Source organism: Peromyscus leucopus, chromosome 19 (assembly GCF_004664715.2).
Source record: "Peromyscus leucopus breed LL Stock chromosome 19, UCI_PerLeu_2.1, whole genome shotgun sequence".
Classification (NCBI taxonomy): Eukaryota; Metazoa; Chordata; class Mammalia; order Rodentia; family Cricetidae; genus Peromyscus; species Peromyscus leucopus.
Genome location: NC_051079.1, coordinates 2663351 through 2688793, shown reverse-complemented (window position 1 = coordinate 2688793; position 25443 = coordinate 2663351). Strand labels below are relative to the sequence as shown.

General features: G+C 51.1%; 1 protein-coding gene across 1 annotated transcript in view; it reads right to left on the bottom strand.

Moving 5' to 3' along the window:
- Positions 1-1078: 1078 nt before the first annotated feature.
- Cables1 (Cdk5 and Abl enzyme substrate 1) overlaps positions 1079-25443 on the bottom strand; it is a 106634-nt gene continuing 82269 nt past the window's right edge. Inside the window, 7 exon segments of the mRNA XM_028876691.2 lie at positions 1079-2289; positions 6493-6700; positions 8057-8163; positions 19024-19127; positions 20444-20459; positions 20461-20601; positions 21960-22056. Coding sequence (XP_028732524.1) covers positions 2149-2289; positions 6493-6700; positions 8057-8163; positions 19024-19127; positions 20444-20459; positions 20461-20601; positions 21960-22056 — 814 coding nt within the window. The 3' untranslated portion in view covers positions 1079-2148.

Below are 25443 nucleotides of genomic sequence, written 5' to 3'. Positions count from 1 at the left end.
CATGGTGACAGGCACCACCAGAGAAGATGGCCGCGAACATTCTGAAGGTCAGGAAATGGAGTCTGGAGGCTTTGTGCTTCACAATTTGCTTTGTAAACAGTGTGCTTCCTTAAATACTAGTTGGCTGAACTTTTGAGCAACTCTATGTGCTATCATATCCCACCCAACTGATACTTGGACAAGGAAACTTGATAGCAAAATATTTAGGACTGGATTCAGCTAAATTAAGGCTTAAAAGGCTAAAAGTCTTCATGTTCTCACAGCAGCTGCAGCTTCTTCACCTTGAGGGGCCAGAATGGGCAGTGTGCAACCTGTAGTCCTAGCTACTGGGAGACTGAGGCAGGAGGATGACTCGAGCCCAGGAGTGTGAGACCAGACTGGACAACATAGTGAGACCATGTCTAATAACAAGTTTCAGTTTCATAGACAGGGTAGTGCATGCATACAGTCACACTGGGGAGGCTGAGGCAGGAGGATTGCAAGTTGGAGCTCAGTTTGGGCTATAGAGTGAGAGGCTGTCTCTAAAAAACCAAAACTACATAGTGTAGAACTGAGATTCTTCTGAGCACCACTAAGAACGGCTGTGGAGACTTGCTTTCCTCATTCTCCTTTCTCCAGGTAGAGGGGTCTCTGTCTGCAACCTCACCAGAACTGGTGAGGTCTGAGGTGGCATGCATGCAAGGGAATTGGATGCAGAGGTGTGGACTGGCTGGTTTTTATGTCAACCTGACACATGCTAGTCACTACAGGAAGAAGCCTCAGCTGAGGAAATGCCTCCATGAGATTCAGCTGTAAGGCATTTTCTCATTTAGTGATCAATGGGGGAGGGCCCAGCCCATGGTGGGTGGTGCCATCCTTGGACTGGTGGTCCTGGGTTCTATAAGAAGGTAGGTTGAGCAAGCCATGTGAAGCAAGCTAGTAAGCAGCACCCCTCCATGGCCCCTGCATCAGCTCCTGCCCCCGGGTTCCTGCCCTGTCTGAGTTCCTGTCCTGACTTCCTTCAGTGGTGAACAGCAATGCTGAAGTGTCTAACTATGACAAGGTGACTGAGACTTACATGTTCACACACACATTTATGTATCTGTAAAAGAACAAAATATTTTAATTCTTTATCCATGGCCACAAGCTTTCTTCAGTAAGTTACACCTGCGTGCGTAGCGACCAGGTGACAGGATGGTTGATGCTTCAGGACGGGCAGTCCCAGAGCGAGTCAGGACAAGTCACAATTTTGTACTAACAGTCAACTTAACCACAGCTCGAAATGTCGTTTGTCCCAGCTGCAAGAGCCACAAGACACCAATCATGCGTCTTACCCCAATACAGACTTTTATAAAACACACACATATATGTATTTAGCACAATAAACGCGCTCATTATGCACTCTAACATAGAGCACAACAATACATCAATACATGCTATGGAGTGCAGCCCTCATGTCTCCACAGGCAGGAGCCGGAGGTCAGACAGAAGCCCGTGGTGTGACGGCAGGAAGGTCGGAGCGCCGCTCTGCACTGACGTGTCCTACACCGAGAACTGTCGCCTCTGTCCAGCCTCACAGACAGTGTTATTTCCTAAGAGCAGAGATGTCACTCTGGATCTGAGTCATTGTCACCTAGAAATCATTACAAGTCAGCTCCATAGAGGGTGGGGATTGGCTTTGGGGTCAAGTGTAACAGTGCCCCTCAGACATCTGCACACCCACACCCTTGTGCCCAGGGAAAGTGCACTTCCGATGGCAGATATAAAAATAGATTGGCACACTCTTGACACAGGGAGAGGGGACTTTAAAGCCTCGTCCCCCAAGCCTGCACATTTGGTTCCCTCCGCTCCAGCACAGCGTGCTCCCAGTCAGAACCAGTCTGCAGTAAAGGCCCTGAGCAGCTTCAAACTTCACACGTGCCTGGGAGGAAGAGTGGGCACTGAGTTGTGGCTGTGGGGACCCGGGAGGGCCTCCAGCATCCCCAGCACATGCCTCCTCTTGGCGAGCCTGAGTGACGTCTCCCGAGCAAGGTCCAGGTACAGCTTCTCCGTGAAAAGAAAGCTGCAAGGAGACTCTCTGGGTAGGCTCAGCTCGACTCTGGTCTCTGGGAGTAAGCGAGGCTTCACGGTACTCGGAGGAAGCAGTCCTTGGCCCTCCTAGGGCCTGTGCTAGGAGCTCTGGATCAGGCGTCTATAGTGGGGCATGACTTCGTGCTCTGGCAGATGAAGTGCAAATTCCAAGGCCACCAACACTGGGAACTCAAAGGCAATCAGTTCTCTCCTGTTCAGTCGGAACTTCTCTTCCAGTTTCTGCAAAGTCAACAGAACCAGTTTACTTTTGCATTTAACAACTTAGGCTTGTTTTTTTTTTTCCAAGTGCAACTTTTCTACTATCAAGTCAGTGAGTATTTATCACGGATGCATCTGCTCTCCATTGCTATGACAGAACACCAGAGACTGGGTGAATTTCAAAAGAAGAGAGGTTCTGGAGGTCGGGCAGTTGCATCTGGTAAAGGGCTGTGCGGCTCCATCTCAGGGAGAGAAGCAGAAGGGGCCGGCTGGGTCCATGCCGTGCAGAAACCAGGAATGCACAGCCACAGCCGCACTCCTCACACGCTACTCTTGTAGCTACTCTAGTTCAGGAGACATCAACTCCCGAAAGATGGCGCAAGTCCTCCTCAGTGTCCCCTCCCAACACCACCGAAGTGGAAATCAAATTTCAGGGTGAGTTCCAGGAGTGAGGAAAACAAGCCCAAGTCACGTCTGTGCATTACAGGCAAGGTGCCGGAGGGGAGGGTTAGTCCCAGCTGTCCCCGGCCTGAGTGCCGGTGCTGCAGACACCGGAGGGGAGGGTTAGTCCCGGCTGTCCCCGGCCTGAGTGCCGGTGCTGCAGACACCGGAGGGGAGGGTTAGTCCCGGCTGTCCCCGGCCTGAGTGCCGGTGCAGCAGACAGCAAACCTTCCTGAGCGCCAGCGGTCTGTCCGGAGATCCGTGACAACTCCATTTACTACTCCAAACATTCTTAAAGTTGATGTTGCGTTTATGCCCATTTTACAGGTGATCACAACTTAAGATGTCAAAATGTTCATCTGCTGTGCTGAGGCAAAACCTAACAGGGATTTTTTTTTTTTAAATTGGATTTTTTGACACAGCTTTCTCTGTGTAGCTCTAGCTGTTCTGAAACTCGCTCTGTAGACCAGGCTGGCCTCATCCTGTTTCTGCCTCCCGAGTGCTGGGATTAAAGGTGTGCGCCACCACCCTGGGGCTCTAACTGGGATTCTAACTGCACCTGTTATAACTGAGTGGGGCCTAGAGGTCAGAGCAGGCTGGCCAGGGAGCAGCTCAGGAGAGCTTCGCACGACACAAGGTGAGGATTTGTGAGTCAGCCTTGTCCTCTCAACAATACAGGCTTCCAGGATTAGAAACAGAAGAGGAGCCGGGCACAGAAAGTCCCCCCTTTTGCTAGCGCACTCAGTCTCAGCTCAAGTTCGGCTTTTGGCTATTGGAGTATCTAACCGCAGTGGCTGATGGTACTGCGGTTAACACTGGGATGGGATCTCACGTTAGGGAGCTGCTTTCAGATCAGAACCGCTGTGTTGGTCTGTGTTGGTGCCGTCCAGATTCTGCTGTGTGGCACAGTACTGAACTCTGATTTCATGTGTATCGTATAAATATGCTTAGAACTGTATTAGCATTACTTCTGAAGACATATTAGTTATATGCATACATGTATATTTCCTACTTTATCTGGGAACCCCCGAGGACATCCTGAAACCACAGTACCGCATCATATAGATATGCAATCAAATAGTGTATCTATAGCAAAGGTTGACTTATTGTGCCCAAGTTATAAGATCAACTGAAACAGTAACGGTACTGCAGTGAACGCTACACAAATGCTCTCTGTTGCTTGCCCAGGCTTGGCTGTGCGATGCCTGCAGGTGAGATGAAGGCCCTGTGACACAGGCTGTCATGGGGGGCTCAGACCGACGCCGCGATGCTTGGGCAGCCAGTCGAGGTGGCTGCACAGGACACGGGGACCATTCATGTCTGAGGTGGCCCAGGGAGGGTGGCTTCCGTCACACTGCTGAGACTAGTACACAGCCTAAAACTTACAAATGGCTCTCCTCAGGACTTCTCTATGCAGTATTGGGGTTGTGGTTGACTTGGGTAACTGAAACCGGGAAAGGTCAATGGAGAACAATGTGAATGCCAATGGGGACAACTGTCTAAGTCTGTTGATGCTCATTTGGCACCCAAGGATCACTGCATCTACTGCACACACTGGACCCGGCACCACTTCTGAAAACTAGGAAACCATGACATAAATAATACTCTTTCTTAAAAATATACACCAAATACCTACCTTACTCTCTTCATCACAGACAGCGGGCAGTGAGGTGACTAGGCATCGCACCCACCATCTGTCTGTGCCTGCGACAGCCGGCCTCTTTGCTGTCCCTGCCTTTCCTGGGCACTCTCTTCCTACTGCCCAACAGTTTAGTCACGGCCCTGTGGTCCTGATATGACATCCTGGCAGACCTTCCCTGAGGCTCAGGATTGCTCATCAGAGCCTGTGATTCCTTCCCATAAACCTGGTGATTCCAGCTCCTCTGAGATCTCAGCCTTTGACGGCCTCTCTCCGGGACCATCCTGGAGCCAGGTCTGCAAGGGCTCCAGAGAACAGCAGAGCCTTGGGACTTCAGCAGTGAGCTGGACAATCACTTCTGGTTGGACGCAAAATTGCTAACATTTATAGGGCACTTAGTTATGTGTGCCGGGCTTTGAGCATTTATAAACACTGGCTCCTTAAATGCTCCAATCGGCACCAGTGGACAACTCCTCATGAGCATGCTTTTAAAACGCAAGCGAATCGATGAGGAGCCCCAGATCCTTCCTTCACTCTATCCGCCTGCAGGCGGCCCAGCACTGATAGGCATTCTTCAAACTGGGGGTTCCTAAGCCTGCACACCTGCCTGGCAGGCACCCCTTTCTGGAAACAATAATGAAGGCTCCTGCCCACAATCCTCCCCTTTCCTTCTGGCCCCATGGCCCCAGGGGTTCTGGTCATATGCACTGAGTGTCTGTCTGTCCCTCACAAATGAGTGCTGCTGGCTTGGGCCCCAGTGAAGTGCAGTTAGGAGAACTCAGAGGAGCTGGGTGGCCTTGGTGAGCTTGATGACCTTAAGGGAGACCAGATTCAGAAAAAAGGGCACATGTAAGCCAGGAATGGACCTTGGACTTGCCGGCTTTTACAGCGATGGGAAGTCAGTTTAAACTGTCCTTTGGGCCACCTGGTCCATAGTTGTGCTACAGACGCCTACGGGGAGGTCCTTCCTCTCGGAACTGGGAGTAATAACCCGCTTTTCAATGGCAGTTGTCTCTTGCTCTGCTTTTCTTTTTTGATTTATACACTCCAACACACACACACACACACACACACACACACACACACACACACACACACGCACACGCACACACACACGCACACACGCACACACACGCGCACACACACACTTGTGTACTGGGAATGGGAACCTAGGGCCGCACATGCGAGGCATGCACTCTGTCATCATGCTACATCTCCCCACTCCTTTCACTTTGGGACAGGGTCTGCCCAGGCTGTCCTGGCTGGCTTTGAACTTCGGTCTTCCCGCCTTAGCCTCCCAAGCTCATGGCCTATAACCACAAAGCCCGCCTACACTCTATGTTAAAACAGGTGTTCATAAACCCACCCTAGGCCGTCAGGGTGTCCTTGTTTGGTGGGGCTGTCCTTTAGAAGTAAGGCCACATCATCACATTGAACCCAGCATTTCTGATGGTGTTCTGGAGTCACACCGCTCACAATACTCTCATGATTACCATGTGTGGTGGTTGAAAGAAAATTGTCCCCAAAGGGAGTGGCACTATTAGCAGGCATGGCCTGATTGGAGTAGGTGTGGCCTTTTTGGAGGAAGTGTGTCTGTGTTGGGGTGGGCTTTGAGGTCTCCTATGCTCAAACTACACCCAGTGTATCAATCCACAGATCAAGATGTAGAACTCTCGGCTCCTTCTCCAGCACCATGTCCATCTGAGTGCCGCCATGTCCTACTGTGATGAAACTGTAAGCTGCCCCCATTAAATGTTTTCCTTTATAAGAGTTGCCGTGGTCATGGTGTCTCTTCACAGCTATAGAAACCCTAACTAAGACACATGGCTTCTCTGGCTGTGAGAATAACTTCATCACTCACGCTATCTGAGAAGGGTTTTTTGTTTGTTTGTTTGTTTTCTGTTGTTGTTTTGCTTTTTCGTTTCACTTTTTTTTCTGAGAAGGGTTTTTAGGTCACGACCCTAATGATGGCTTTTTCATCTTGTCCAGGTAGATCATCCATTTCTTCTACAAATTATTTTACAGCCCTCATCTCTACTCAACATTAAGGTCCATCTGCCTGGCAGGGGACCCCTGGGCTAAGTGCTGAGTGTTAACTCAATGTGAGGAAACCTCCCACCCCCATCAAGACCCAGCTCACTTACATCAATTAGATGCTTGACTTCGTGCTTTTTGAGGTCACTTCCGACCTTGGCTGCTAACAGCACACACGCTCCAGCACAGAGCTTCCGGTTCTGCTTGTTCAGTTTCCCCTTGAGAGCGAGCTTCTCAAAGTAGACAAAGGCCATGGCCACTGTGGGCTCCTCAAAGCCACAGTCCTCCTGGGCAAGCTTCCGCATCTCTCTCTTCAGACTAGAAAAAGACAGGAAGCAGAGTCCTGAGAGAGCTCAGGGACCCACAAGACTATGACACCACACGGAAAGCATTTTCTCTATTTCCCTCCCACCGGGGGATGTAGGCCGAGGTTAATCCACAGTAGATGTGGGAGCAGACCGTGGAACTAGGGCTCTGGCCCGTCTGTGGGTCACCCGACACAGACAGACACAGCATCACCACTTCCAAGGATTCCGGGAAGGCAGCACTCCAAAAAACAGGCATGGAAGGATACCACTGAACAGTGTATATCTGAGTCTCCAGGAAAAGAGGGGGGGCTCCTCAAAGTGAAGAAAGGGATCCACACTATTTTAGAGCTATATCAGGTGCTTGATCTAAGTTCTGCCAATTGTTAATTAGACTCTAAGTCAGGTAGAAGTGTTTGGCTAAAGGAAAAACTTTGGGAAAGCTGTCTAGCAAATGGACAGAGCATGGATGCTTGCTTTTTCTTATTCCTTGGTTTGGAACATGCCAGAATCAAATCTGCATTAGGATGCACACTAGGGTAAGCCCTGCACATACTCCAGCATCTCAGAGGTGGTGAGCGCACGCCGGCGATGTTGGAGGCCTGGTGTGGACACCACAACATGAGTCAGCACACCTCTAAGTTGGCACGGTTGAGTGGCTGGCAGATGTGGGTCACCACAAACCCATCCAATCATCTGTATGGGAAATCTGAGCCTGTCTCTCTGTTTTGGCCATTTTGGTGGCTGCTCAAAGATAGGGCCTTGAAGTCATGTCTAGTTAGGTGGAGTTATCTCATGCCCAAAGGTGCCAATTCTATGCACTTCTGTTTTGCCTGCACCTCAGAAAGCCAAGACCTGAGTGCTGCCCATTCTAGTTTGTGTTTTTAGATATGACTCATGTATCCTAGGCTGATTTCACATTTCTGCCTCTGTCTCCCAAGTGCTGGGATCAAGGGACTATAATCACGGCTGGGTGTGTAGTGAGGGAACTTGAACCCAAGCTCTGTACATGAAAGCCCAGCACTCTACCAACTGAGCCCGCCCCCAGCTCCATCCTCGCTGCTTTTTATAACCTCAGTCTTACTGAGCTGGCAAGCTGCAGGCACACAGCATGAAATGATTTTCTCACTGAATGAATGTCTTCCTAAGAGCTGTGTCAACTAGAGGGTCAGGAGCTTGGCCGGATGCCTGATGCCCTGGGCTCTCCCACAACATCCAGGCATGAGTCGGCCAGCAGCGGAAGAGTGTCTGGTGAACGTGACTACATTTCTTTTCCTGAGGAACAAGGAAAACTATAGTACAATGTGAGCCTACAGTGTGCTGGAAGGAGCCTGGTGGGAAAGTTCCGGGTGATATGCAGCTCTCATACCTCCTGATTTTGCTGAGTGTTAACTTAATGTGAGGAAACTTTTCCTTGAAGGTTTCATTCATGTCCTTCTTGAGATCTGAGGGCTTCACGTAGTCAATCACTGTGGTCTGTAATAGAGGAGGCAAGAAACGTCACTGCAACCATGGGTCAGGCGTACTAACAACGTCCAGGTTAGGCCGAAGCAGCCAGTAGGCCTTAGAGAGTGGCTCTCTCTGCCTGCTGTCCACACCGGCAGGATTCAAAGCTCCACCCTCACCCCTCATCATCCCACATCTCACATTCTACCTCCCATGGTTATTGTGGGAACCACGAGATGCTCTGTACGATTCTTTGCACATTATATAGATGCTCAACACATTCTAGCTACCATTTAAATATGTTTTTGTAAAATTTGACAAATTATGCATAAAATTCACCATTTTAAGGCACCATTTAGTGGCATTAAGGACACTAACACAGTTATGCAACCATTACCACCGCCATATCCAGTATTCCACAGAACATCTCCCTGTTTACTCTCGAGCCCAGGCAAGCATCATTGTTCGTTGTTTGTTTTTGAGACAGGTCTCTAGGTAGTCAAGCCTGGCTTTGAACTCTGCATTCTTCCTGCTGGGATTACATATGTGAGTACCATGTCCAGATACTTTTTTAAACATTGGTTTGTGTATGTACAAATGTACATGACTGTGTTTGCCATGTTTTGTGTGTGAGGGTGGGGAGGTTGGTTCTCTCCTCCTAGCACGTGAGTTCAGGAAGTCAAACTCTGGTTGCCTGGCTTGGTGACAAGCATCCTTACCTCCTTAGCCACCTCACCAGCTCCCAGCTAACTTTTGTCTCATGTAAGTAGAACAACATATTTGCTTTTTCCATCACAGGTTTCTTTCAGTGTTAATGTTTCAAGGTTCAGGTGGCATCGTGTATGAATGTCCCCTCAGAGGGAGAGTGGCATTCCATTATATGTATGCAATGGTAACATTATCAACAGTCCCCTGCTTGAATTCTGCTTATTGCCAAGACAGGTTCCTTTGAGCCCTTGGGAGTATTCTGGGTACCCTTGCTCCTCAGTGCTCTGCATATTTAGCCCTGAATTTGTATTTAAGTCTCATCTCATCTCAAAAGTGCACCTGCTCAGGGCCAGCACACTTTAGGCTGACAACAGAAGCCACCCTCAGCAAGCCACTGCTTTCTGTAGGAAATTATGTGAAGGCCACCCGGCCCCAGGGATGACTAGCAAAATCCATCCAGCATTTCTTATTGACTGTGACTAACGTTGGTAGGCTTCTCTGAACACGTGGTTTGATGTGATGCTTAATGAAGTTTTAGATTTTGGCAGTGCTGAGACTTGAACCCAGGGCTTTAGGTATGCCCTGGCAAGTGCTATACCACTAAGCTATACCCCAGCTTGACAAGACTTAGAATAGACACATGAACTGCATTTGGTGGCAGCTAAAAGCAACATCGAGCCAATGAAAAGTGATCTCAATGGCATTTTCCTTCTCTGGAGCATAAATACTAACTGTAGCAGTATTAACTTGGTTCTGCAAATCCAGCTCACACCTGTGTGACACTTGGGGAGATGAGAAATCAGATGAGTAACACCAAACCAGGGCAAGCAATGCAAATGAGCATTTGAATTTTCCAACAGGTCTGTCCAAACATTTGAGGAAATGAGAGGCCCAGATCCTTTCCTGAGGTAACCAGTGCAGCCGACTGATGTGAGATACATGCAAGTACGACCAATGCTTCTCTTTGAATGCACCCATCTCAATTTACAGGTGAGGGAACTGAAGCCCAGGATGGTGGAGAAGCTTGTCCCAGCCTTGACAAGCTGCAGGCATGGCCAGGAGTGAGATCCTGACCTCCCACTTTGGTACCTTCAGCTCCCCTTACACAATGTCTTCCAGGCTGTTCTTCCCTAATCAGACAATGAACAGCTGGCAGTAGCTCCCTTCTCATGAGGCTGTCACAAAGAGGTGTGGATGCAGACACAGCCAAAGAAGTAGCCACCTTAGCAAGTCAAAGTCACTCAACCTCTGGTTTAGGCACCCATGACTTATTTCTTAGTTGACTTCTATGTCTGAAGTCCAGGGACTTGCATATCAGATTATCTTGCCAACTAACATTCCTTTCCAATTTACTCTGTGATGCTGCATCTTGGGACTCATCCTGCTAAGTTCCCTAGAGCACAGGTTACTTTCCCTATGACTAACCTTCCCTAAACATTCAGCTTCATCCTGGGAAGCTTGACTCCAGGAAACTACCAGTTATGTTTCCTGACTCTCTTGCAGCTAGGATGACAAATGCATTTCTGGCTGCAGAAGAGGTGGCATCTCTGTTATTTCTGCTACCAAGAGTAGTTGAGAAGTTCTAGCTCACTAGCTTTAGATGTCCATTTTGTAGGTGTAGACCACAGCAAGGGCAGCATGGTCGGCAGCCACCATTAGTGGCGGTGGGTTCCCAACTGTGGTAGTTACCTGTTGGTAGTGGGAACTAGTCCTGGTTGTTGGTCAGAAACTAGAGTCCTGATCCCATAGGCAAGGCTCCCTAGGTGACTTGGGGATCATTCTTATTCTGCTAGTGTTCCCAAATATTCTCTGGTTAGAACCTACTCTAATAACTACCACCCACCTTTGAAAGTTGTGTGTGTGTGTGTGTGTGTGTGTGTGTGTGTGTGTGTGTGTTTACAAGCACACATGGAGCCAGAGGACAATCTCAGCAGCATCCTTAGGAATACTGTCCACCACTTTGAGATAGGGTCCTTCACTGACTTGGAGCTCACTAATTAGGCTAGGCTAACCAGCCAGGAGCGTTAGGGATCCTTCCTTTTCTCCACCTCCCCAGAACTGGAATTACGAATGTGCTACCATGCCCAGTCCTTTTCACAAGGACTGAACTCAGGTCTTCAGGCTCCCAAGGCAAGCACTTTCTCAACAGGACCAGAGTCGGTGCTGAGCTTTGCAGTGAACTGTGACACACAGTTACAGTTACAAGTGGCCTCATCCTTGCTCTTGGGGTAAGGAGCTTGGTGTCCTTCCTGGTAGTGGGTGAGTTCAGGCTGGGCACTGAGTGTTGATGTGAGACCCTCAGCCCAGACTTTGGTAGATGTTCTAAGTACCTGGATGGCAAAACTCTCAAGGTCACAGGGATGCCACCTGCAGGCCCACGTGACATCCTCCACCACTCTCAGCCACCGTGTGCTTGTTTCCAGCTGCAGTCCCATGTCCTCGTGACCTGTCCCCAGCACTCACTAAACATAAGGCTTGGCTGCAGTCGGAAGGTTTCAGAGATGCCAGCACAGCCAGGAGAAGCAAGATGTGAAAGTACCGGTAAGCCACAGCCACGTGGCAACTTATAGAAATGTGTTACGTTATAAGCATTAGCTAGCAAGAAGCCTGTCATGGGCCATACAGTTTGTAAATAATATTAAGCCTCTGAATGATTATTTTATGAGCAGCTGAGGCACTGCAGGGCCAGGTGGGATCAAGAGAAACCTTCCAACTACGCTTGGCCCCAATCTGGCATTTGACTTGCTCATTTATTTGGGCTTCACAAGTCTCACTATATAGCCCAGGCTGGCCTTAAACTCAGTCCTCCTGCCTTAGCCTCGAGTGCTGAGATGATGGGATGCACCACCATGCGTTTTTCCTAAGTTAGACAATACACTCTGAGGTGTGTGGAGGGTCCTCTGCAACCATCACCTTTCAGTCAAAGCCCAGTAACAGCCACTGCGTAGACAGGAAACCCCTTACTCCATCTTCAGGGAGGCAGTCTCTCCTCACAGCCTCAGCATCTGACTGCCAAGATGATGTCCTCAGGGGGAGTGACAGAGAAGCCCAAATAAAGACGCTCCTCACATGAAGTCTGAGATTGGCACACGGCCAGGTGGGACCAGTGGACCAGGATCCTAGAGGGAGACTGCTGTATGCTAAAGGCATCAGTGTACGCGGACAGCTGCAGGCTTGTGACAGCCCACGTCACTGAGGCCAGTGCCCGGTAACAGTCACTGTAGGCTGTCTGCCTCAGTCTATTTTGAGGTTGGGGGTGGGCAGTGAAATGTCTCTAGGACACGATGGGAGAAGATGGTGGTCAGCTGTGCTCTGAGAGGCTGGCTGAGAACAGGAAGTGGCCACTTTGGTTTCCTGGCTTGCTGTAACAAGCTCCCACAACCTGGTAGCTATGACAACTGCAGGCTGCCCTAGAGACTTAGCTGGAAGCCTGCACTCTGGGCAGGTTACTCTGTCTCCAGAACCCTCCTTGACCCTCCGAAGCTTCCGATACCCAAGACTGACGATGCTTCACTACAGCATCCGCTGTCTTTCCTGCCCCTTTCTACGGGCACGATCATGTCAGATCAGGAACATTACTCTCTGCTCACCTCACTTTACCTCATGTACATCTGCACAGAGCCTGGTGCAGATCAAACAACATCCTAAGGTCACAGGAAGTCACAGCCTCTCTTAGGGGGACAGTCCTGGCCACAGTCCCAGCCACAGTCGTGACTTATACCTAACAGTGTTGCTGTGCGGCATTACTAGACTCTGACCCTCCCCATCCCCCAGGCTGAGAGTTCAGCCCCCTGCCCCAGCGCCAACTCAGCCTCCCAAGAGTCAACCCTGGTCTGCAGGAGGCCTTCCCAGGCACTTCCCCTGTGTGTGGCAGCTCTCCTTCTGGTCTTCCTATGGTTCCTCTTCTCAGGGAGACTCAGCCAGAGATCTGGTTTTACACTCAGCTCTGCCTCATGGCATCTGGGTAGCCTGGAGCACACCGCTGAAATACTTAGGCCTCAGCTGCCTCCTCTGGCATCTCCACCAGATACCTGCTTTGTGCTGATGGCCACAGGACACCCGATGGGGGGGAGGCTGTCCCTGTGACCTGCTCACTCACCTGCCTGGGTTAATCAGGGGGAGTGGGCCGCCCTCTACCCTAGCAGGTGTCAGAGGGATGAAGTCGTCATGTCTTCTGAGCTACAGGTCCCTGTGGAGACCAGAGTATGGCGAGCTCTGACAACTGACATCAGCCTCTCTTGAGGGAGTTGTAAGATGACCCTTAGAGACCAGCCCTCCTAGCCAGCCAAGTGACCACTGTTCCTGCAGGGATGACAGTAGCCAAAGAGGCTCGGGGTCCCCAGCTCCTGCTAGCCACCCTTTCCGGCTTGGGGGAGAATGAATGAAACACAAAGCTGATGCTTTCAGCTCACCTACCAGTCTAACACACCAGTTGGGGGGCCCCTGACGGTAGAATCAGAATCCACCCCCGGTGCATGAGGGGGCTTTTGGGAGCCCACTACATATGATGGGACACATCATGCAGCCTTGAGGCAGGGGGAAGGGCTTGGACTTGCCTCTACTGGATGTGCCTCCCATGGGAGGCCATGCCTCCTTGTGTGTGTGTGTGGGGGGGTAGGGGGTGGGTTGAGGGGAGAGGCTGGGGGGGCAGGAGGAGGGAAGAGGGGAATCTTTGGTGTGTAAAATGAATGAAAAAAAATTTTTTAATAAAAAAAGACTTGCAAGGCTGGATTTTGCCAGGTGTGTTACTATAAATCCAAGTGCTAATTAAACAGGGTGCAGCTCCTTCCTGGCCCGGAAGCTCAGCGCATCATCACCTAATTCCAGGCTGCAGGACAGATGGGCAGTACTGGTCCTCAGCACTTCCATTTCCGATCAAGTGCCCAAAGTGAGGTCCCTGGACACACCTGTCTGCAGCTCTCTGGCTGCAGGAGGCAGAGTGCATTCAGCTGTGTAAAGGAGAAGAGGAGGGTCAGCAGAGGGGAGGACCCCGCCCCAAAGACAGCAACCTCCAAAGCAATGTGCTTTACTAAGGAGCCCGGCCTGCCCTCAGCAGAGGCAGGGAGGGAGGAGGGGAGGAGAGAGGGAGAGGAGGAGAGAGAGACATGACCCTGAAAAAGATGAAAAGCCTACAATTTAGTTACTTAGGCAGAAGTGTCTACCCCGTCTGTGTAGACACGGGGGTGCACGCTTTTTATAATTACCTCACCTTGACTCTTGAAAGAGGAAGTCCAAGGAGGTGAACTTGGACTCATTCCAGCTCATGGCACCAGCTGGGAGGCTGCACAGAGAGAAGGCCCCCTGGAGTGCAGTGTCAGAGGGATGGAGCCATACACCTCAATAGCGATGCTGGAGGCCGGTGGCGGGGCATGGACAGGCGGCTGGGCTGGTGGAGCTCTGGCCTCCCTCCTCTGGGGCCAACAGTCTGATTGCTCTCATAAGCAGCTCTGAACAGGGGCATGCATGCTGCCCCCTCTGCTACTGTCTCTCGGGGCCAGAATTCACCCCTACCCTGGTGGGAACGTTCCAAGGAAGGAAGGCTGCCTCAGTTTCCCTACCATACCTTAAATGGAAGGAGGAATAGCAGGGCATCTGAGCAACTCCTTCCAGCTTCTGCCTCGACTGCACTTGTCCGAGAACCATCAACATTCCCAGTTCAGCGGGGCAGCCGAAAGCAGATGTTCTGCTTGTTCAGGTAATTGGGCAGGGGCGCCGGGGACCGAATCCATCTAACAACGGCAGATGGGCATTTCAGCTGTCCCGTGCATTTAATCCGCTTTCTGAGGACAACGGTGAGTGATAAGGGAACTGTGCAGATGGGCAGCCTCTGCTGCTGTCTACCCCGCGGATTCCAAACAGCGGAGCCTTGAAGGAAGCAGCTCTCACTGACACATGGGGAGGGTCATGCTGTGGGTCGCTGTGCCTTCTGAGGCATGCTCACTGTCGGACCTGTGATGGACAGCAGATGCTTCACGCCTTGGGTATTCTGCAGGCAGGTGGGCACCTAAGCCGCCAGTATAATTCTTAATGAAAACAAGCAACAAGAATAAAAATTCTCTTACAGGGGTGGGGGCAGAGTCCAGCTGCCAAGCGGGGCAGGCCGGATGGATCCTTTCACGAGTCCGTTACTTCCCACTGCTCAGCATCTCACAGTGCACTGGAAAACTGGATCCTAAGATAAATTTCTACAGCTCACGGGGGATTTTCAAGGATGCTGTGTGGGCTTGCCAAAGGACTCAGATTCTGCTATTAGGTAAATGGAATAAGAGGAATATGTCAGAGACCCATCCAACAGGTGTTCTGTCCAGATGTGGGTGTCTAGGGACATCATCAAGAATGTCTGTCAGTTTTCTTATGTCAAAGCAGTATGAGAAAAGAAAAAAAAAAAAGCGTTCACTGATCCATTCACACAGGGTTAATTTTGTTGACCTTACCACAGAGCTTTCTCATATTCTCTTCTTAATTGCTTTCTACACCCATAAAAGGAGGGGAGACCAGGTGACAGTGAAAACCACTATCAATACAAGCTGGCAGGCTCTCATGATACACAGTCACTCTCCAGTGAAACTTAATTATCCACCAGGCACCGGACGGAGCACAGGAAGTGAGGTCCTGACACCAGACCTCCTGCCCGCTGGCTGCACATTAGCTAATGCCCTGCAAGAACCTGCATGCAGCTGGGCAGCTTGACATGCTCTCATGGTCTGTGGTCTCCTGCTATGACGCGCTTTCACAGTCTGTGGTCACGTTCTAGAAATGCGCAGCCTGAACCACAGGTGCAGCTAGCCGTGGCCTTCACACCTGCCCCGGGAGGTTTCAAGTCCAGCGTCTGACTTTTGCCTTTTCATGATGGCTAGGTGTGAGCGTGACCTGCGGGGTCACCTCAGTGTCATTTCCACTCCGGAAGCGGGGACTTCACCTGCAGACCCATCCTTAGACCCACAGCAGAGAAGACACATGTCCAACTACAGCCTGGAGGGGTAACGCTGAATGACCCCTGCAGGGACTCATCCAAGCAAAGCAGAAGTGCAGGCCCACAAGGAGCCACCTACACGATACTGACAGCAGTTTCATGAGAGCCTCTCACCAGAGACAACCAAATGGCCGACCACGGGAGGATGAACAAACTGTGTCCATCCAACACTGTCAGCAATCCAGCACAACCCCGGGAGACTCTCACTAACACCACGCTGTGTGTGTGGAGGACAGACCGAAGAGAGTATACTGCCTGTATTTCCATTTCACAAACTTTCAGGATAAGTGAAACACTAAACAGTCTCAGAAGTCAGGACAGTGCTGCCGTTAGCGAAGCCGGGGAATCGGAAAACAGTCTAAATCTATATTGAGATTTAGTGACCGAGTTCATGAGACTATACATGTAAAATGGCTGTAGTGGAGCCTGAAATTCCACAGCACTTCCTCAAACACGAGACGATCATCCCAAGGTCTCAGGCCTGGGTTCTCCACGGGGATGGTGCAGCCTGAGAAGGTGACGCTGAGGCAGCAGGATCCAGAGCGTCCCTAGGACCTGCTCCCACGAGCCAGCAGAAGCTGTAGCGGGAAGCACTGGGGCCTGCAGGCAGCGGAGCCCAGCCTGAGACCTGCATCGACCTCACGGGAAGGCTGTCGGGTTGAGCAGACAGCAGGCCCAGCCTCACAGACCTGCATCGACCTCACGGGAAGGCTGTCGGGTTGAGCAGGCAGCAGGCCCAGCCTGAGACCTGCATCGACTTCACGGGAAGGCTGTCGGGTTGAGCAGACAGCGGAGCCCAGCCTGAGACCTGCATCGACCTCACGGGAAGGCTGTGGGGTTGAGCAGAGCTTCCCATTCCTCCTCGTGTGCCCCAGGCTTCTACTGAGGCCCTTTAGCAACCTGCTCAGATAACCCCACCTCTTACTGTCCCTCTGGGGAGTCACCGGCCTGTTACAGGTGCAGGCTTGTCTCAACCCCACTCTGCGCACACCCCTGCCTTCCCACAGGGAACCCACCTCCGACCTAGTCAACTCCTATCACTTTTTCGCATCTTCAACCACAGTCAGTATTTGTCCACATCTTCGCTGTTGGACTTTCCCACTCACTCTAAGGCCAATGAGAGGGGACTGTGGCTGACAGTTCTCTGATAAATGAGGAAGCACACAGTAGGGCGGCAACTAAATCTGCGGAATGAGCAAATTCTAGATTTGCTCCCCAGCATACAAAAGTCGAGCAAACCCATGACAATAGAGTCCTGCACTCTAGTTCCTACAAGGTCAGTGTAAATCCCCTGTAGGCTCCTGTGAGTGGCAGAAGCTGGCCTGAAGCTGTCTGTCACACACTGTCAACAATTTAAGTGATAACACTAAAGAATGGATGTCCTGTCTTTTATCAAAAGTACCACGCCTGGGGCCAGAATAGGAGGAGAGAAGCCTCACGGCCTGGGCTGGGAAATGCAGCCAAAGAGTGGTGGCATTCGGTAAAACACAGACTCTTCCAGAAGCCCAACGCCAGCACGTGAAAAACGGCCCACTTGGGGACACAGGCTGAGGAGGGCGGGACATGAACTCTCACCTGGATGTCATCCAAGTGTCTAAGGAGGGCAAATGAGCTGTGTGCTGTGAGTCTGCACAGACTGTGGCCCAGAGCTTCAGAGCTCGCAGTGAAGTAAGGGGGCAACTGGGATCTGGCCATGCTCGTCAAGGGGGGTCAGTCGTCAAAGGGGGGTCAGTGCTGCCACAGGATGGCATCTCCGTGGGGGAGTGCCCTGCAGGACCGCACCATCGGCCGCAAGCAGTACACCTTCATGCTGTCTCAAACCTCTGACATCTGTCTATCTTCCGGCTAGAGAACGGGCCTCACATCCTGCCCTGAGGTCCCACTGCGGACTGCACAGGGACAGGCCATTCAGAACCGGCCAGGCAAAACCAGCGAGCAGAGCCCGACTCAGAAGCTGGAGACTCAGCACCCCACTTCCTGTCAATAGCAAGGGGTCTCACTGGGATTCTGAGCCGCAGTTTCCTGCCCAAGTTAGTTAATGAAGTGAACATTCATCGGTAAAGTGGGGCCCACACTGAAAATACATGTAAATGACAACTTTTAAGTGGCTCCTTTAATGCAAGGGCACAGGCTTTTGTCACTGAATATTTAAGCATTGGAATCTGGGGACGATGAATGAATCTTGGTTTTGTTCCTTGAATGAACAGGTCATGGAATAGGAAAAAACAAACCTGAAAACATTTAAACCCAATAATCCCTACCTACACACAACTGTGATTTTGTTATCGTGCTAAGAGCGAGGGATGAGTATGTAAGAGTGAGGACGGGGTCGTTTTAAATTAAGTGACTTTGAAAGTTGCTCAGCAGGACTCTGAACTACAAGTGCTCTGACCAGTGGTCCGAAACCACTAAGGGCAACCTTTGAGTACTTGGAGTGGCTTTGCCCTTGGCTTCTGTAGACACGGAAGACCTCAGTGAGAACCCTGGGGCTCAATGCTGAGGATAGGGCTTCTAAGATAAGCAGCTAGAGTGACCCAGGGGAGGAAGTGCCTTGGTTGTCTGCCCTGATGTCCCATAGGATGCAGAAGGCACAGAGAAGCAGGGCATCTGGGCAGATGTTCCCTCTGCTGATGCTGTGTACGACAGGTCTGGTCAGTCCACTTCTCTCCTGTTCCCCAGCAAGTAGGACAGTTCTACCCAAAGAAAGGGGTGTCTACAGAAGCAGGAGCCCACCACGGCGGAGAAGGCAGTCAGCCAGAATGGAGATTACACAAAGGGAGACCAGGAAGTCACCAAATACACACGGCAAGGAGAGTGCTCACTTCTAACAGCTGCGTCCTCCTTGCCCGTGGTTCGGAGTGCACGTGGAGATTTACAGTCACTGAGGTGATCCAAAGACAGATCAACTTGAACTTGGTGCTCCCACGGAAAGATCAGGCCTTTCCCTAGTGGAGTCTGGGGTGTGTATATTCTGGCTTGCCCTTCTCGGAAGTGAAGGTCTCTAAAACTAAGCTGGTAGCTTTCGTCCACTGGACCCAGCCTTCTCAACTTCCCTATAAGTGGCATTCCCAGGCCAGTTAACCAGATGCTGCAACTCTGACTGGAGAACTCAATAAAATGTCCCAGGTGCACAGTCCAGAGAGCGAGCCAAGGCCATTCCAGGATGCTGTGGGCACTAACAACCCAGCCAGCCCCCGGACACCACTTACCATGTAGGAAGGGAATGTCAGCACTCGCTTGTGCTTGCCACAAGGCCACTGGGGGTCATCCAGGAGATTTGGGTCATAGTCCATAAAGTCTCCCAGGTCACTTCCTGAAGAACACAAGCACATGGTAATTAGGGGCCCTGGACTCCTGGAGGCTGAGGCTGCTGGGATAGATATTAAAGATAAGGTGGCTTCAGGGCCACTTGTCTCAGTCACCTCACAACGGCTCTGATTTCGGGGATTGTCTGTGCTTGGCAGTGAGGTATATCCACCCACCTACAAAAAGACTGGCCAATTCTTACCATTCTGATTTTTCCCCCTATGTTAGTAAATTATGTGTTCATTTCACTGACCCGGAAGAATACAAAACTTGACACAGCATGTGAACTGTGGGGACCCTTGTAGGTCACAGGACATGGTCCTAGACCAGCCTGTTCTTTAAGCTGACAGAGAGAATTGCTAAACCCAGTTGTGCCATTCAGGGCCACGACCTGGGTAAATGCTTCTAGACAGGCTGCTGTGTGTGAATCATGTCCCAACTGTGGTAGCCGCCAGTAAACACAGATACAAGTGACCTTTGCAGGTGATGGGGGCAGGCTGACCCAGGGAACTTCACCCTCACTTGGGATTTTGTGTGTGTGGTAAGTGTGAGCACAACTTTGTAAGTTTGTGTGCAGGTGTACGTGTGTGTGTGGAGACCAGAGGTTGATGTAAGATGCTTCGCTCAATCACTTTTCTATCATCTTTTGAGACAGGGTCTTTCATGGAACCTGGAGTTCACCAATACTGCCAGACTAGTGGCCAGCAAAGCTCAAGGGTCTGCCTGTCTCCTTAGTGCTAGGATCACGCACACACAATGCATGCCTGGCCTTTTATGTGGGTGCTCGGGATCTGAACTCAGGTCTTCGTGTTTTCGTGGTAGGCACTTTGCCGGCCGTTCCTAGGCCCCTCACCTGGAATTCCTCTGTAAGAGTTTTTATCTTTGTACCTATGCATGGGCAAACATGGGCATGCAGCTCATCCTTCAAAGGCCAACCCAATTCCTAACTGTGAGCACTGCAAAGGAAATGCTCACCCAGTCCGGCACTTCAGGACCCAACTGTGTGTGGAAACACAGAAGGCAGAATGCAGCCATAGAACACAGGTAAATGAGGAGCCGAGAGGCTGGGAGAGTGCTACCCCCACCCCCCACCCCCCACCCTGCACAGGTAGGCCCTGGGGCTGGGAACTGAGCAGCTAATTAAGAGAAAGGTCTTCTGTGGTGTGTGTATGAGTCTGTGTGGCCTGAGATCACACCTCAGGCCTGCCCCCTCACCTCACCTGTGGATCCTTCCTCTAACCAGCACAAATGGAGATCCTATTTGCACTGTAAACTGAGGCACATCCTGCCACAAGCCACCAGACCCTTCTGAGCTGAAGTTACCTGCATCAAGGCTCCCCCTGGGTGCTGCTGGCCCGGCCCATGGAGAGGCTGCGGTGGCTCAGGTTCCGGAACTGGGAGAAGGAGGAGGTGGAGTCTATGGTATTCCTCCGGGTTCCGAAGGCATTTGTGGGTAATAGAAACTGGGTATAGGACACTGTCTGAAAGGAAAGAACAAACCCAGAGCAGCGGTTACGTCCAGGGGGAGGCCGGGCTTGTTTTCTGGCCAAGCTCTGTTGCTACCCTGAGATCAGGTTTGCTGTTTTAAAAACATGAAATTCTGGACGCTAATGGGATTTGAAAAATGCAACTTGTAGCCCAGCCTGGTGGGCCCATCTTTAATCCCAGCACTCTCGAGGTCAAGGCAGACAGATCTCTGAGTTCGAAGGCAGCCTGGTCTACACAGAGAGACCCTACTTTAAAAAACAACACACACACACACACACACAAAGAAATAAAAACGCAACCTGTCTGGTATTCCTTTTTGCCAAATGTGTGCCCCTTTCATACCCCACCCTCGCCCGAACAGCCTCTGAGCTTTGTGCAGTCTAACTGATCCCATCTGGTCTGTCTACTCCCGGTAGGTGGCCAAATGTCCACGTGTCAGACAAGGCACCTTCTCAGAATGTGCTGGAAGGTTGTGTCATGCACAAGGTACATGATGGACTGCATCTTATAATCCAGGGGAGGGATCAGGAGCGCACCAGGCCCCCAGAGTCTCTGGTAAGGGCCGTTGGCTCCTCTCACGCTTCCTTCCCCGAAGGTGCTGACCATGACCCTCCACTCTGCTCCACTCTTCCTCATTCCTGGGTGAACACTCACCCTTTTGGATGAAGATGGGGGAGCCTATTTCTCTTTACTTGCCCCAAGAAGCACCTTGTAGGCACCCCACATACAGCCTGAACGAGGCATCGTGTCTTGGACACAGAGCTGACAGATGCCCTGAGGGTGAGGACATCTGTTTGGGAGCTTCCCACGGGAGCGCAGGCTTTTGGGAGGTTGTATGAAGACGACCACAGGTCAGCATGTTTCAAATTGTGCTCCTTGGACTTCAACTTAACAGCTCACTGTATTGTGGGTGAAATCTGACTGTTTAGCGGGATACCACACTGACACAGTTTCGGGGTCACCGTGCTGGGCGGAGGCACTCGGGGCTTCTTGGGATCGCGAGAACCAAAACTTTACTAGTGGCTGGAATACTGTTCACTGACACCTCTCGTTCACAGATACACAAACCATCACTGCATCTTGGAATGTGGATGTGTGTTTATAAGTACGTGAATATTGCACAATCAGCTGTAAACAGTGCTAGCAGAAACGCACATACCTCGGGACCTCCTGCCACGCCTGTACTGAGTTACTGGCTTGGTGGTTTCTGTCCGCACAGAACTGGAGTCAGACGATGCATCACACCCAGGAACCTGCCCTGACCTTGCAACTAAGTCTTAGGCTCTAGCTCTCTGCCTCGGCATCCTGGGCCTTGCACCAACTGCAAAATTTCAGACACTAGAAACCTTACCTTCCCATCAGCCCCCAGCTCCACACCATCAAGGCCAATGATCTCCTTCAGGCTCATGGCCCCGGCTGACTGTCTCCCTCCATCCAACTTCAGGTCCCTAGGAAGCACAAGCCAAGAGAAAATGCTTTGGTGTGTTTCCCAAATGACGCTCGCTGTATGACAGCCGGACACTGAAGAAATGACCGGGGGCGGGTGGCAGAAGAACGACGCTCGCTGTATGACAGCCGGACACTGAAGAAATGACCGGGGGCGGGTGGCAGCTCCGGGCGTCACTCTCTCCTGTCTCTTCCACACAGGTGACATCCAAATGAACAACACTCAGGAGGAAGCAGGCCTTGGGAGCCCCTGGCTACCACCACCCTCCACACGGCCTCTGTGTTTTCAGACACAGGGGGCATTTCCTGAATGCTGGGGACAGTGGGTCTCTGGGGTCTGGTGCTGGCTTCTTTTTGAAATTGCTAAGATCACCTCTCCTTGCCACTCTTCTTTACCAGATGGGACAAATCAATGACTTCAACAGCGACCAGGTATCACTGGCAATGAAAGGTCAACGCCACAGTAGTTAGGCCGAGCACCTTGACAGCGAGAGTCCTCTCCTCAAAGGAGAGCCCCGGGAGTGACATGAGCCTTCCAACACTGTGGCACAATTTCTAAAGCCTTTCACCGTCATGCTTTGGGTTGCGATGATACCATTAGCCCATTTTACAGAGGAGGAGGAAATTGAGGCTTGTCAAGGCCACCAAGAGAGCAGATTGTGTATTGAATGTCCTTCCTAACACATAGCACCACCCTGGATATGCAGGATAGGGTCACTGTGACTACGTCCAGGGGGAACTGCCCACTGTGTCAGGGGGTGAGTCCCTCCAGAGTCACCTAGTGCCTTTCTGACTACAGTCTGGCTCCTGTGGCCAGGCATTCTGCATTAGTCAGTACAGGACGAAGAAGGCGTGCAGGGTTTTCTGTGACACCCCAGGGTTCTACGCTGCAGCCATGTTTGGGTCCAGCCTTCCAGCTTCTGTCTGACACACAGTGCTTGCTGGTGGTGTCCACGTTAGACCGACAGCATGCTCATCATGGGACCTGGGTGGAGACTCCATAACCAGAGACTGGGAACGTGGGCAAGTAATGTGGAGGGGCCGACGGCAACCCAGGGGAGAGAGAGGGGAGGGCTGGGGAGTGACGCAGGGAAGCGAAGGGAAAGAACGCCACTCTCGACACAGGGAAAGCAGACATCCCCGGCCCAGCCGCTGCTTCAACCTATGGGCATGCCAAGCATGGCCCGGCTCCTTGAACGGGGAGTCTCATCTGGAACAGTCTTCAGAATCAAAAGACAGACCTTCTGCACCTAGTAGTGCTGAATTTTTGAAGCCATTTTCTTGAGAGGAGATGGCTCACCTTGCCCAAAATGACATCAAAGTCACACAGGACAAAGGCAAACAAATCTCAGAACTCTGTTTATAAGGTCCCTCCTTTTCCTCCTCCCTCCCCCTCTCATGAACACTGTCAATCAGTACTTCTCCTCTCTGTCCCTCCCTCATGAACACTGTCAATCAGTACTTTCTCCTCTCTGTCTCTCCCTCATGAACACTGTCAATCAGTACTTCTCCTCTCTGTCCCCCTCATGAACACTGTCAATCAGTACTTCTCCTCTCTGTCTCCCTCCCTCATGAACACTGTCAATCAGTATTCTCCAAGCCCTCCCCATGTATGTAATTCCCAACATCAAGCTCGCCTCCTCTGTTTGGGAGCAGAGCATAGCAAGACTCAAACTGTAACAAGGAGCGGGTGGTGGTGGTACATGCCTTTAATCCCAGCACAGATCTCCGAGCTGGAAGCCAGCCTGGTCTACAGAGTGAGTTCCAGGACAGCCAGGGCTACACAGAGAAAACGTGTCTTGAAAAACTAAACCAAAAAAAAAAAAAAAAAAAAAAAAAAAAAAAGCAACAAAGAGTCGCGTCATCCAAACAAGGACTTCAAGAATGTTCTAGGTAAGGGAACTGCTTTCAGATGTGTCGAAGTCCTCTCTGATGGAGACCTCTCTCCTCGAGCGCAAGGGTGTCCAGGATTATGTGTGTGGCTTTCTCAAGATGCTGTGCTGGTGCTGAATCAGCGGCTAGGAAGACAGAGCACGCTAGAGAAAGAGAAAGCAGGGCCTATGGAGGTCACCGGGTTCCCTGGAGCTAGGTCCACCCCGAGGGACGCCACCTGACAGATCTGCCTGCTACACGAGCTACCGTGCGCTGTGGCACTAGCTGGGGCAGCATGGGTACCATGAAAAACTCCAAGTCTGACATTAACAGAAAGGTAGGTGCCATCTTCTGAGGGGCTGGGGGGGGCAAGAAACCCAGGGGAATGCCTATTAAAGCCAACCTGTGTGCAGAGGGCCTCCAGGAGTGTTTTCTTTCATGCTCCATCTGCACAGCATCTCAGGTGAAGAAACTGAGGCGTTTGCCAACGGTAGTCTGGTGTCTCCTGGTGCTGTGTGACTCGTATCAAATCCCTTCAGCTGCCCTTGGGTTGTTCGTACTACTGAGTCCTCAGGACAGCCTGGCTTCAGTCAGTTGTTAAATGCGCACAGCACAGTGGACAGAGGCGAACCAGCCACGCCTCTTCACACACCCCTTCCCAGTGTCTCCCACAAGGGAAAAAAGCTATAACAAAAACTGTATCATACAGGATTCCTCCCAGGAGCCGACCCACAATCCCTATGCAGAGAATCAGAGATTTCCATATGGACCCAGGAAATTGTCCAAGTGTCCAGGGACATTGGGTCCACAAAGAGGTCAGGCGAGGCTGTACCTTTCCTCCCTCCCCACAGGAATCCACCTATGTGACCTGCTAGCGTTTCCTCCTGGCTTTCCACTACGCCATTATACCTTCTAATATAATATTCACTGTGCCTGGACCAGGCCCAGGCCAAGTGAGAAAGTAATATAAAGATGAACCTTCAACTATGCCTTGGGTCATCTATGGTTCAGGATGGACCAGTGTCACCCAACAGAACTCCATTCCCAGGCTGGAGGTGCTCTCCATCTGCACCGTCCCATACAGTGGTCACTGGTCACATGGGAACATGGGAAATACGATCTGGTTAAGAAAGCTAATTCTTCAGTTGTATGAACGGGGTGTGTGTGTGTGTGTGTGTGTGTGTGTGTGTGTGTGTCTCACTCTACAGCCTATGCTTGCCCACGATCCTCCTGCTTCAGCTCCCAGAATGTGGGGGTTAGAGGTATGTACCACCATGCTCACATTAATCGTATAAAATTTTTAATCAAACTTAATATAAATGGCCACTGGTGGCTAGTGGCTACCATATTGGGATAACTTTTGGTGCTTTCCTGTCAGGACTGTGGCTTCAATTCATTTGTAACTTCCATGATAAAACCACACAGTCACATGCAATGTGTTTAATAATGTGGACCGGGTCTCCCTATTTTCTTCCCACAGTAGTCTGGCCATTTGCTGTCTGTAGCCTCAGGGATGT